This window comes from Eutrema salsugineum, unplaced genomic scaffold (genome assembly GCF_000478725.1).
Source record: "Eutrema salsugineum unplaced genomic scaffold, Eutsalg1_0 scaffold_1, whole genome shotgun sequence".
In the NCBI taxonomy this organism is placed as follows: Eukaryota; Viridiplantae; Streptophyta; class Magnoliopsida; order Brassicales; family Brassicaceae; genus Eutrema; species Eutrema salsugineum.
Window position 1 is genome coordinate 10,108,056 of NW_006256909.1, and position 12,695 is coordinate 10,120,750.

The 12,695-nt window shown below is 39.0% G+C and overlaps 1 protein-coding gene across 5 annotated transcripts; it reads left to right on the top strand.

The window, feature by feature from the left end:
* Positions 1 to 2,812: 2,812 nt before the first annotated feature.
* LOC18029435 lies at positions 2,813 to 12,210 on the top strand. Of its 5 annotated transcripts, XM_024148954.1 has the most exons (18): positions 2,813 to 2,936; positions 3,076 to 3,172; positions 3,296 to 4,221; positions 4,360 to 5,289; positions 5,477 to 5,905; positions 6,034 to 6,195; positions 6,522 to 6,859; positions 6,968 to 7,374; positions 7,495 to 7,547; positions 7,621 to 7,722; positions 7,827 to 9,538; positions 9,631 to 9,739; positions 10,047 to 10,227; positions 10,389 to 10,456; positions 10,570 to 10,685; positions 10,768 to 11,607; positions 11,699 to 11,796; positions 11,877 to 12,210. In XM_024148954.1, the coding sequence occupies exons 3-17, from the start codon at positions 3,306 to 3,308 to the stop codon at positions 11,786 to 11,788; spliced, it is 6,453 nt and encodes a 2,150-aa protein (XP_024004722.1). In that variant the 5' UTR covers positions 2,813 to 2,936; positions 3,076 to 3,172; positions 3,296 to 3,305; the 3' UTR covers positions 11,789 to 11,796; positions 11,877 to 12,210. The 5 variants fall into 5 exon arrangements, with proteins under 5 accessions (XP_024004722.1, XP_024004719.1, XP_024004720.1 ...); XM_024148951.1 differs by having other exon boundaries at positions 3,296 to 5,289; XM_024148952.1 differs by having other exon boundaries at positions 3,076 to 3,145; positions 3,296 to 5,289.
* The last annotated feature ends 485 nt before the right edge of the window (positions 12,211 to 12,695 follow it).

The window sequence follows — 12,695 nt, forward strand, 5'->3', positions numbered from 1 at the left end:
TGAACATTATTGTAAAAACATATTTATAATTCACTCATTCTATTAATCCCAAAAAACCATGGTTATAAAACTATAATTCTAATCCGTCTGTTCATATTACTATATAATATAAATATTTACTAATTTTGAAATAATATTTATCTTAATATCTTGTATGTTTTAAACTAACCCTCACAAGACCACAATTATAAAAATAACATAACCTATTCCATCAAATTATCATATAATATTTATATTTATCTGTTTTCAATATGTAAAATTTTTGTCTGATTGAATATGATTAAAAAAATAAGGTATTGATTAATTATATTTGTTATCCTGAAAATATTATTTGGATTTAAATGTTAAATTAAATCTGACTTATATTTAAGGAAATCTAAAGTAATTTAAATTAATATTTATTTTTAAAATTAATGTTATTACAAAAAATAGTTTGAATTTTAAATTAAATATAACCTATATTTAAAGAAATCTTTAGTTATTTAAATTAATATCTAATTTTCGGAATTAAATTTTTATATAAAAGAAAATATGTTTTTTAAAATAATATTGCAATAAATTAGGATAATTTTAAAACTGTTTTTTTTTTAAATAAAAAAACTTTGGGAGTGTTTGGAAACAAGTACTAAAAGTACTTTTGTTTTAATATAATAGATAGATAATAGATAGATTAATGAATTGCCGTAGTCAAAGACCATGGTCTATATTAATTGGGTTCATTTTTAGTCTAAGATTGCATATATAAATATAAATATATATATATATACATATTCTTCTTAAATGAATCTACAATCTTTACCATTTTAAACGAAAAAAAATTATAACTTGAGCTAACTAATTCCATGGTCAATTCTTATATATATATAGTATATTAGATTACATGTATCATGTTGAATCAAACATGACATCCCTTTGGAGATGTTCGGGGCTGCTTTCAATAAATATATGCTTTCCAAAAGAATATTCTGGCTAAGACCATCTCATGAGGTCTGTCATGATGACTACTTTGAGTGGTACTAAGTCTGTCGCCCAATAATCTTTACAACATTTTTATGTTGTATTTTTTTCATACAGATTTCCAAAGAAAAAGAAAATTAATTGATATTTCTTTTTGTCGTTGTGGACAGATTTAATACACAATTGATATCCACAATATTATCTTTGGCACCTGCAAAAAAATACATCAAGAATCTAAGTATTACGTCTTATTCAAAACAACAAAATCAAGAAAATAAATGAACTTATCCTCAATGATCATTTGTTTTAAGTGGAAATCGCCGAGTCCTTTTTTAACCTTCAACTTAACATAAGGACCATCTGGAACATTCATTGTGCACAAAAATTTTAGTTTTGACATATAAAAAAATATATCTTTATTTATTTGCCCAACACGCATTTTGAATTTGTAATCCTATGTGTTGGTAGAATGATACTTAATCGACAACACTTGTAAATAGTTGAAGTTAAGTTTAAAATCGCATCATTAGATTCATGTTGACACATTTAACGAAAATAATTTAGTAATACTCATATTTATATTTAAAGTTTTGGTATTATGTCAGTTTGTGAGTCTCTACAAAGTGAAATAAGCCGATCATCAGCACTCAACCCATGACAAATTTGACATTTCAAATCCAAAATAGCATCATGAATAAATTTGCAGAGCAGATAGTTTTTTTTAATTACTTTCTCTGCCCCATTAGTATCAAAGTAACATTTTCTGGTATATGGTTTTGAGTATATAGTTTTTGTAATTTTTTTTAATGAAATTGCAATATCACAACGAAATGGAATGCTCTTTCCTAGATTTTAAACCAATGCCTGACATATGTTTTTATACCCACAACCATCTGACTGGGCGGAATCTCTAACCGAATCAAACTAACCGAAGTTCAATCAAATATTTGTAATCATATATATAGAAAAATCACATTTAAATATATTAAAAATTAATATGTTAGAATTAATTAATTGTGTTCATTTTTGCTATAAATATTTGTCAATAACCATACCAAATTTGAATCCTAGTCAAACCAAAATTTATTCAAATCAAACCGAATTTAACCAGAGAAATTTTCATTTTCTGAACTGAAAATCCGAACTGGATTAAACCAATTGCACTTCTACGCTACCTTTCAAATAAAATAACTTACTGAAACACTAGATAAGTAGATAGATAGTTTGAGCTTATGGAGTACAAATATGGGCCAAAACCCTTATAAATAACCCAATATACTTCATTAAAAAGGGGTTATGAGTTTAATATGACGGTCCAAAACTATTTCCCCAGGTAAATCCAGACCGTCAATTGCCCAATACACATAAGCCTCTGACTATAGTCACGTAGTGACAATCATGTCCTTCTCTGATTTTATCCTTAAAAACACTTTCCATTTCGTAGAGCCAATCAACTTCCATTAACCCAGCAGTCGTTTCAACATTTAGGCATTTTTAACTTGTTCGACCAAAAAAAGCATTTTTAACTTTTTACCTCGCGTTTCGTCGTCAAACAAAACAAAATAGATGATTTTTTACCTCTCGGTCATTATATTTTCTTTTAACTGAACTTTTTTACTTTCTTTTCCCTTCGTCGTCAAACAAAAGAGATTTTACTTTTTTAGACCAATGAATTTTATCGTACGTTAAAAAGTAAAAGCCGGTCGCCTGTTTTGTTGAATTCAATTTTTAGCCGCAGGATCCAGTAAATCCGACACGTGTCAGTCTGGATTTAGCCGCTTCAGCATCCATCTTTATTTCTCTCCAAATGTATTTTTATTGGCGTTTTTAATTTATTTTGGGCTTTACTTAAACACTTTACATTTGCCGAGAAAAGCGAATAATTTTATCGATCCTCCTCTCACAATCTGCTTTCACTCTCGCCAAACCTCATTTCTTCGCCGGAACCCTAGGTCGACTCCATCAGTTTGAATTTTCCGGTGAGTTTAACTCCTTTACCACCGTTTCAGTTTAATTTTCTTTCGTGGGTTCACCGAGTTAGGTCTTCGTTGACGCAACGCTTCCCTTGGATGTGAGAGAGAAGATATTGACGCGTTTGCTGTTGTTTTGGTGGAGCAGTAGATGAACGTGCGATTAGGGAATAGCTGAGGTCTGACACGGCCAGGTTTTTGTCACCGAATGGAGGGAGGTAGCGTCTCCATACACTCTTTTCTCGGTACTTTTCGTTTCCTACTGTTTGAATCACTCGACTTGAAGTGACCTGTGACCAGAGTCTTTTTTTTTTCTTTGTAATTTGATTTACACATCTTCTTTTTGTTGTTGTTCATCCTGTTTTCAGGAACAAACCCATGGAGTATGATGACAATGACTTTCAAAACCAGAACCTCCATTTAGCTGGTGAAGCTAACAATAAATTTCCCCCAGTATTACAGCCTTATGCTCTTCCAAAGTTTGATTTTGATGATACCCTCAACACGCATTTGAGGTTTGACAATTTAGGTGAATCTGAGGTTTTTCTTGGTATCGAGGGTAACGAAGATAGTAACTGGATTGAAGATTTCTCGCGTGGAAGTAGTGGTATAGTGTTTAGTTCAGGTGCAACGGAGTCCTGTGCCATTTCAAGGCATACTAATGTTTGGTCTGAGGCTACTTCGTTGGAATCTGTTGAAATGCTTTTGAATTCAGTTGGTCAGGACGAAGTAATTGTAAGAGAGAATACTATCAAGAAATCTGATACTTTGGATGAACTAGTGTGCACAATGGAACAATCGGAGCCTGGTCAGACAAACCATGAGAATAGTCTTGCCAATGAGGAAACAGCAAACGTACATCCCATCGCTTCTGTGGATGATACTCCAGGAGACCCCTCTTTGAATGCTGGACACGAACAGGTCCTGGTGAAAGATGACTCACCAGCCGTTGCGGAAGAGTCATCCATGGAGGAAAAAAATGCCATTTTGGCTTCAGATGCCGCAACTGTAGAGGCTATGGATAATGCTGGTCTTGATAAGATAGGAACTGAGACGACTGATAGTCTTCTTGACCATACCCTTGCTGAAGAGTCATCTATTGAGGGAAATAATGCCATATTGGCTACAAACTCCGCGACTGTAGACGCTGTGGATACTGCTGGTCATGATAGGATAGGAACTGAGACGACTGATACTCTTCTTGACCAAACCGTTGCAGAAGAGTCATCTTTGGAGGAAAATAATGTCGTTCTGGCTTCAAATACAGCGAATCTAGAGCCTCTCGATACTCCTGGTCATGATAAGATAGGAACTGAGACGACTGATAGTCTTCTTGACCAAACCGTTGCGGAAGAGTCATCCATGAAGGAAAATAATGCCGTTTTGGCTTCAAATACAAATACTGCAACTGTAGAGGATGTGGATGCTGTTGGTCATGATAAGATAGGAACTGAGACGACTGATAGTCTTCTTAACCAAACAGAAGACGAAGCTAACGCAGAATCAAAGATGGAAATCGACTGTAGCGACGGAACTGTGCAGGCTGGGGTTCCTTGTAGTGATGAGTTGAATAATCAGACGACTTTGCTGCCAGAGACTTTCAATGATGGAATTGATATCAGCGAGCACAATCAAAGTAGTCATAACCGCGATGATTTAACTGTAGAGGCACCATCAGTTTTGGCTGAGGCTCATTGTGATAGGCATGTAGACACAGCTTCCGAAGTTGGAAATGTGGAAGCTGAAAACTTTGGTGAAACTGAAAAGCCTGATTTGATGGAGATGGAGCCATCTGATGTCACAGCACTTGAAAAAGGGGACCAAGCAATCTCTACTCTAGAGGTAGGTGGACAAGATGTTTCAGGGACCCAATGCCAAGATCTCCTTGTCAGCAGTGCTCATACTAGTGCAACTGGTGAAGCATCTTTGGAACTTGCCGAGGAATTAACCACTCTAACAAGCAGTTGTTACATGGAGAAGCTTGAGCCGCCTAGTCAGCAACATATGGAAGTTATTGCAAGTGAACATGAGTCTACTTCGCTGACTGAGACACATACACAGATACTTCTAGTTGAGACTTCAGAAACTGTTTATGTTTCACAAATGGACACAATGGTTGAATCCACAAAAGGTGATGTGTCTAAGAAGGGTGAAAATAATGAAGGTAGTGCTCGCGTGTCTAATCTCAACCAAAGCATGGAATTGGCTGTCAATGCCAATGATGGAGATCCGGACGCCAAGAGCTCTCAGATGCTATCTGAAAGCGTTGTGTCCGGCTCTGTTGGCTATATTTTAGTAGACTCTGCTTCCAAGCTGGTGGAGTCAAAATCTCAGTCTGACACCATTCCAGCGGACAAGTCAGGTAATCATATTCTCTAATCATTTTGATATTATACTCAGCTTTCATACTATGGGTACCTTTTTTTTTATATATTTTCAATTTTTATTATCTTTTGGGGTTAGTGTACTGCCGCTTGCTGCAAATGATTATCATGATTACTTGTATAAAACCTCCTAAATTTGTATGTGTATACATTTTTCTTTCGCAGGGACTATGATTGACGGTAAAGAATGTGAAGCATGTCCTCTCAGTACTGATGAAGTACAACATATAAACCAAGATGGAGCATCTGCTGCCAGTCTCACATCTTCAATAGATTTACATGTGGTGAATACATCGTCTGATGCGAATGAGCAAGGCAGTTTCTCTGAAACTGAGAAGGTTTCAACTGGGGAGCCTGAAAATGGCCAAACCGGTCAACCTGTGGATGCAAGTAGTTCAGGGAGTCATATGGACCGACAGCCTAGGAAGCATACTGAAGACACTCAGCAATGTACACAATTTGTCGAAGGCTGTCCTGCTTCTGAAGGGTCAAAGGATGCGGTAGATGGTGATGCCGCTGGAGAAGTTTTGCCGCAGCAGTTTGTGGAAAGAGTTTTAGAAGAAAATCTAGGAACAGAAGTTGGAAACGTCCCTGGTAATGTTTTTCTATTTTGGGCCATAGTATTTTCACGTGCCTGTTTCTTTGTATATTGTCAGATTTGTAAACCTTTGATGGGTTGATTCATGTTGTAGTAATAATTTTTTCCTCTGCTTATTCCGCAGAGTCGCAGTCAATTTTGGACAAGGATGGCATAAATGAGAAGCCTAATACCAGCTCCTTGGCCAATCCTGGGAGTGAAGCTGGGGAAGATGTCCGGGAAGAGGATAATACTGCTGCATCCGGTGGGATTATGACAGCGGGGACTCCGGATTTACACCCCACAGGTAAGTTTGTATGTTCTTCATAGCAGCAAGGAACTTTCACTTTATTGCAGTTTCTTCTGCTTTTTTTTTTTTCAAAATGTTATGAAGGACAGAAGGTGATACATATTAGGTGTGTGTATACTGTGAATTCCCACGATAGAGTCAATAATGTGTGAAATATTTAAGTAAAAAAAAAATCTCTTTCTTAAAGAATACAGTAACTGGAAACTTCTAAGTCTTAAGGTCTTGATGTTGGAACGAACGATGCTTTTTTTCTTTCTTTAAAGATTTGTGCAATTTTTGATGCATTCATTAGAAATATGTACCTGTCCTTGTGGATATTGCAGGTGATGTAATTAAAGTAGGAGATTCCTGTGCTTCTACTAGTTCTCAGCCTTTCGTAAAGTCCCATGTGACTGGAACGGAAAACCCTGCAACAAATTTAGGGACTCATCTTATTTCTTTCCCCACTGTTGAGACATCCGAACTTCAACTTAATAAGACAGAGACAAACAGTGTCAAAAAGCCAGAAGATCAGAATATTTCCAGTTTTATGTCTGGCGAATCTCCGGTTTTGAATAGAAATGAGACCTTCAGCAGTGGGCTGAAGTTAAATTCCAGTCCAAGGAAAGCAGGGGAGGTTTCCAAAGCTGTTAACTTTTCACAAGCTCCCCTTGTCTCTCCGGTACCTCCGATTTATATCTTAACATATTTGCATTAGTGGTCAAAGCGAATTCTGTGGCATAAGTTTGTTATCGTCATCCTTACGTAGCATATGTTTTTGATTATCTAGATTGTGGTGGGATCTCCGTCAACATCTAGCTTAGAGAAATCAGCTGCAAAGTCTTCCAAAACAAAACCTGAGCGTAAACCAAGGCGAACATCTAAATCTGCTGGAAAAGAGACTTCTAGAAAAGGAAATAGTGTAAAAGGGGCTACACCGTTTCAGCATTTTCAAAGTGGAAGCAAAATAAATGCTGTTAATCAAAGTTCTGCTTGTTCTACTCATATCACACAATCTGCTGAGAAGCAGCAAAGTCTTCAGACCCCTGCTCTAAATGCTTTTGGGACCCTTTCAGCCCCCATGTCAAGTCTACCGGATCTGAATTCTTCTGCTCTCTCAAGTATTTTGCGTCGACCTTTCACAGACTTGCAACAAGTGCAACTACGTGCACAAATTTTTGTTTATGGGGCTCTGATGTAAGTTCTTTGTTAGTCTTTACATGCTCTTAAGTCTTGTTGAATCAGTGAGATGCGAGAGCGATCTCACTCAGAGTTCTTGCAAAAGTTTGATTGTCTTATTTATTTATTCTGTTACAGCCAAGGAACAGCACCCGATGAAGCTTATATGATATCTGCATTTGGTGGTCCAGGTTAGATTGTTATCCCTTGACCTATTGTGTTATCCACGTTTGAGACAAAGTGTATTCACTCTCACTTCTCTAGATGGTGGGAAAGGCAGTTGGGAGAAAGCATGGCGTGCTTGTGTTGTAAGGGCTCAGAAATTGCATGTTTCTACTCCTGAAACGCCATTGCAATCACGTGCAGGTTTCTAGTTTGATTCATTCTGCATTTCAAGTCTACGTAGATTTATTTCTCAGCCCTGCTGCTGTTTGCATTCTTGAGCTAAATACCCAAAATTACATTTTCAGGGAAGATGGAAACTCCGTCAGCGGGCCAAACCAGTAGCAAAGAGAGTTTAGCGGCAAAACCCATTATACCACTCTCATCGCCGTTATGGAGTTTGTCAACTTCCCTTGATACTTTACAGTCAAGTAGCATTCAGAGAGGTCCAGCTGCTGCTCACCAGCTACTACTGTCTTCCTCGCATGCTCACCAAACTCCACCAATTACGAATATTGCTGGACATAATACCCCTTGGATGTCGCCTCTCCCTTACCGCAACCATTGGCTTGCTTCTCCGCAAACCAGTGGCTTCGATGTTGGTTCTCGTTTCCCTATTTTCCCAACCACTGAAACTGTGAAATTGACTCCCACGAAAGAGTCATCCTTGCCTTACTCGGGCGCAAAGCATGTTCTGAGTGGAACCTCTAGCAATGTTTTCAAAGGGACACCAACACTTGAGCCAGCCAGTACAGTTGGAGCACCTGCTCAACATTCCACTGGGACGAAAGTAAGGAAACGGAAGAAGATGCCAGTCTCTGGGGAGTCTGGTCCAAGCATTTTGAATTCGCTGAACCAGACAGAATTAGCTGTCTCACCTCTTGTTTCTTTATCTACATCTGTACCTATCACAGCTACTCCGGCGAATGTGTTTTCTAACGCAAGCACCATGTCCAATGTTGTTTCTATCACTGCAGCCCCCATGAACCTGGCATCTACGTTCCCCGGGAAGAAAATGAAGTCATCTTTGCCATCCCCAATTTTTGGTGGTAACCTTGTGCCTGAAGTTAGACAGAGATCTGTCTTGTCGGTGGATACCATTGATAAACTTAATGAGTCTAAGATGCATGCAGAGGATGCATCTGCTCTTGCTACTGCAGCTGTTAGTCACAGTGAATACGTATGGAAGCAGCTAGAGCAACAAATGCATACTGGCCTCCAGCCAGAAACTCAAGGAAGATTAGCTTCGGCTGCTGTTGCCATAGCTGCTGCTGCTGCAGTGGCAAAGGCTGCAGCGGCTGCCGCCAATGTCGCAGCTAATGCTGCATTGCAGGCCAAATTAATGGCTGAAGAAGCATCCCTTCCAAGTGCTTCTAATCAGGGTAATGAACTCTTTAGGTCAAATGATATTGTAATTCAAGGCCAGGGTACCCCTGCTTCTATCTTGAAGGGTGAAGGTTCAGTGGTGAGCTCTAGTCCGGTTCTTATTGCTGCGAGGGAGGCGGCTAAGAAGAGGGTTGAAGCTGCCACAGCGGCCACCAAGCGAGCTGAGAATATGGATTCTATTGTAAAAGCAGCAGAACTGGCTTCAGAGGCGGTTTCACAAGCTGGGATACTTGTTTCAATGGGTCACCCTCCGTTGCTCAGTAAGCTGGTGGAGGCGGGTCCAAGTAATTACTGGAGGCAGGCTCAAGAATCTCAGGAAGTGCAGCCCTGTAAAACGGGTGTGGTAGAAAAAGAAACTGTGGCTACTAGTGATGGAACTTTTGCTAATCCCAGAACTATGCCGACTGAGTTGGATGGCTATGTGAAAACGGCAGATGGTTTATCCGGTCCAGTTTCTGCCACTGGAAAGGAAACAAAGGGACAAAAGGCTAAAGGTGCAGACTTGGCTAAAAACAATGCTGTAGTTTTCGAACCAGAAGTTGGGTCAAAATCTTCAGTTGACACCCGGACTGAGAGGGAACAGATTATGAAAACAACAAACGATGAGGACATCAAGGAGGGTTCTCGTGTAGAGGTCCGTGTATATTTGCATATATACACTCCTTATAAGTAACGGCTTGTGGTTGGTTGTGTTCCTTTGTAACAGAGATTAAATTTCCGATGTAGGTTTACAAGGAAGGACCTGAATTAAGAACTGCATGGTACTCTGCCAATGTATTGAGCTTAGAGGATGATAAAGCTTACGTGATGTTCAGTGACCTCTCTGTAGAACAAGGTTTGCTAATTTACCACTTACTTTTTTTTATGTTGTACATGAATGGCTCCGTATTTGGTAATTCGATGGCTTGGCAAGCCATAGATCCATTTAATCATAATCTCTGATCGACAAATCTTTTACTTTACAAATTTCTCCAAGTATATGATAAATATGTAACTGTATGTAATCACCCTTTTTCCAATATCATAGTAGATGCATGTTCGGCTTCCTTGAAAGGATGCAGAACTGATTTCTGAAACTCCTATGAAGAAGCTCCATTGGTTTACTAGTTGATTAGTTGATCCTTTATTTTATCTTTTACCAGGAACAGATAAGCTAAAGGAGTGGGTAGCCCTCAAAGGTGAAGGTGATGAGGCCCCGAAAATAAGAGCTGCTCGTTCTGTTACTGCTATGCCATACGAAGGAACCAGGAAGAGACGTAGAGCTGCCATTGGGGATCCTGCTTGGAAAATTGGGGATAGGGTAGACTCGTGGGTGCATGACAGGTAAACACTGTCTCTTTTACCTGCTGTTTATATGCGAAACCCTAACAGTGATCTGCCCAAAACACAAAATCTGTTAATCGTTTTTAATTTACCGTTTTGTAAAATCCTATTCATTCCACGAACGTTGAAAAGTTTTCTATATTTGTTCTGTTCTCCTTCAGTTGGTTGGAGGGTGTGATCACGGAGAAGAACAAGAAAGATGAAAATACAGTGACTGTGCATTTTCCTGGTGCGTAGAGACGTGAATGTACCTAATGAAGATATCTCATTTTCTTGCTCTAAACTGCTTGTTTGATCCTCTGTGGTCTAAACTTTCTTTCTTCTTAATTTATTTTTTTGCAGCACAAGGAGACACTTTGACGATCAAAGCTTGGAATCTTCGTCCTTCTCTTGTATGGAAAGATGGCAGGTGGATTGAATGCTCTACTTCAGGAGAAAACATCGGCTCGTCACATGAGGTATTATGACTTTTCAGTGAAGCTAGAGGCTTCTCTTTTGGATATTTGGCTATGTTGCAAGACTCAAAAATTTGAATTGCAGGGTGATACTCCAAAGGAGAAGCGTCCCAGGTTAGGAGTTCCCGCTCCTGTGGCTGAAGGAGAAGACACGAAAATGAAGATTGTTGATGATCCAAGTTTAGGGAAACCGCCTCAGTCTGCTGTTCTTGACCTCGGTGTTTCAGAGAATACATTCAACATTGGAAGGAGTACCAGAGAGGAAGGCAAACCCGATCCACTCCGAATGAAGAGAACTGGTTTGCAAATACAGGGATCAAAAGCAATTTTTGGTGTCCCTAAACCTGGAAAGAAAAGGAAGTTCATGGACGTCAGCAAACACTATGTTTCAGAGGCAAACACTAAAACTCGGGAAAGGAAGGAACCAGCTAAGCCTGTGAAACCAACTGTGACCCAAAATTTAGGACCAGGGAGCTGGAGAATGCCTTCTAAAACTGTTTCCAGAGAGAAACAGACAACAATATCGAAGCCCAAAACTTTCAAACCCGTGTCCAAGACCAAAGAGAAACCGGTTGCTGCAGCTAGGATAATTCCCCGCAAGGACTCTCGTAACACAACGGCGTCAAATATGGAATCTGATAATGTCGTCGATCAGAGTGGAGAGAACAAGGGTCCTGCATCTGAAACAACTACTAGTGTTCCATCCAAGGGAACAGGGGAAGAGCAAACCACATCATCTTCCCAAGGCCAAGATAATATTTCCAAGAATAGTTCCTCCTCGGGCACTAATAAAGGGAAAGTGGCTCCTACTGCAGGGAGGTTAGCGAAGATCGAAGAGGATAAGGCGTTGGCTGAGAATTCTTCAAAAGCATCAGATGGAATGGAGCCACGTAGATCTGTCCGCAGGATTCAGCCAACTTCTAGAGTAAGTATACGGGAAATAAAATTTATATATGGAAACTGAATCACTGATATAACCCTGATTTCTTGTTGAACTTGTGTGTGTTGATCTGCAGCTACTTGAAGGTCTGCAAACGTCGATGATGACCTCGAAGATTCCTTCGATGTCACACAGCAAAAGTCACCAAAGTCAGAGCAAAAAGTAACTGTAGAGGTGATGTTATATAGTGTCCAATGGTGAAATAACTTGCAGGCAGCGATATTGAGGGGAGACTGTTGATGTTTGTTTGGCAGGCACGTAGGTGGTGGAAGGAGCAGGAGCTAAGTGCACATAAAACCTTAGCGGAGAAAAAGATGTAAGAGGGCAGTCTCTCGGCTGCTGTTAGGTTGTTTTTAATTTAATTGCATGCTCGAAAAAAAAAACTTCTCTGTTGGTTGGGAGAGATGATATATTATATGTTGTAGGTGTGCTTTTGATTTTTTTAGTCAAATGTTTCTCTCTCTCTATCTCTCTCAATCTCAGTCGGTGTGTCTGAGAGGGATAAGAAGAAGTTTGTATATTCGTGACATTGTTTTAGGAACCAACACTTTCTTTGGTTAATTGCCAATTATCATCTCCCTAACTCCATTTCCTCTCATATTGTACCCTTTTGTTTTTGTTTTTTTTTTTTTGTGAATCGACCGATGATTAATAGATTCAAGTCCGTGTTGTTCAGTACGTGAAAATCGACTATCGGCTCTGCAATGAATGCGCTAATGAGCTTATTTTGGTATGCTCGGATCTCCACTTGGTGATGGACTCAAAAAGGAGAAGCAGAATTTTTGTTTCAATTGTTTCGGATTAAGACAATCCTGCGGATTCCAGATTTTTGGAATTTATTTTGAGTTGTTGATTTTAAAAGTTGGGATATTAGATCATTTTCACGTCATAAAACTTGTAGGGAGTGTTAACTGATGATGCTTATGACCTGGAAGCTTCTCAAGATAAATGCAAACTAACTTACCAAGGCTCATCAGCTGGTGTTGTAGTAGTAAGTCGAGCATTTATATGTGTTTTAGCACATGCATGTGTGAACTCGGATACTAAGAGCAATTTAACATCCATGTGAAGTT

What these genes read in the sequence shown, in the direction of transcription:
- LOC18029435 (XM_024148951.1), top strand. Translation starts at nt 3,306, where the DNA reads ATGGAGTATGATGACAATGACTTTCAAAACCAGAACCTCCATTTAGCT. An exon ending in TCCGGATTTACACCCCACAG is followed by an intron (nt 6,196 to 6,521) that starts GTAAGTTTGTAT and finishes TGGATATTGCAG; the next exon opens with GTGATGTAATTAAAGTAGGA. An exon ending in GGATTCAGCCAACTTCTAGA is followed by an intron (nt 11,608 to 11,698) that starts GTAAGTATACGG and finishes GTTGATCTGCAG; the next exon opens with CTACTTGAAGGTCTGCAAAC.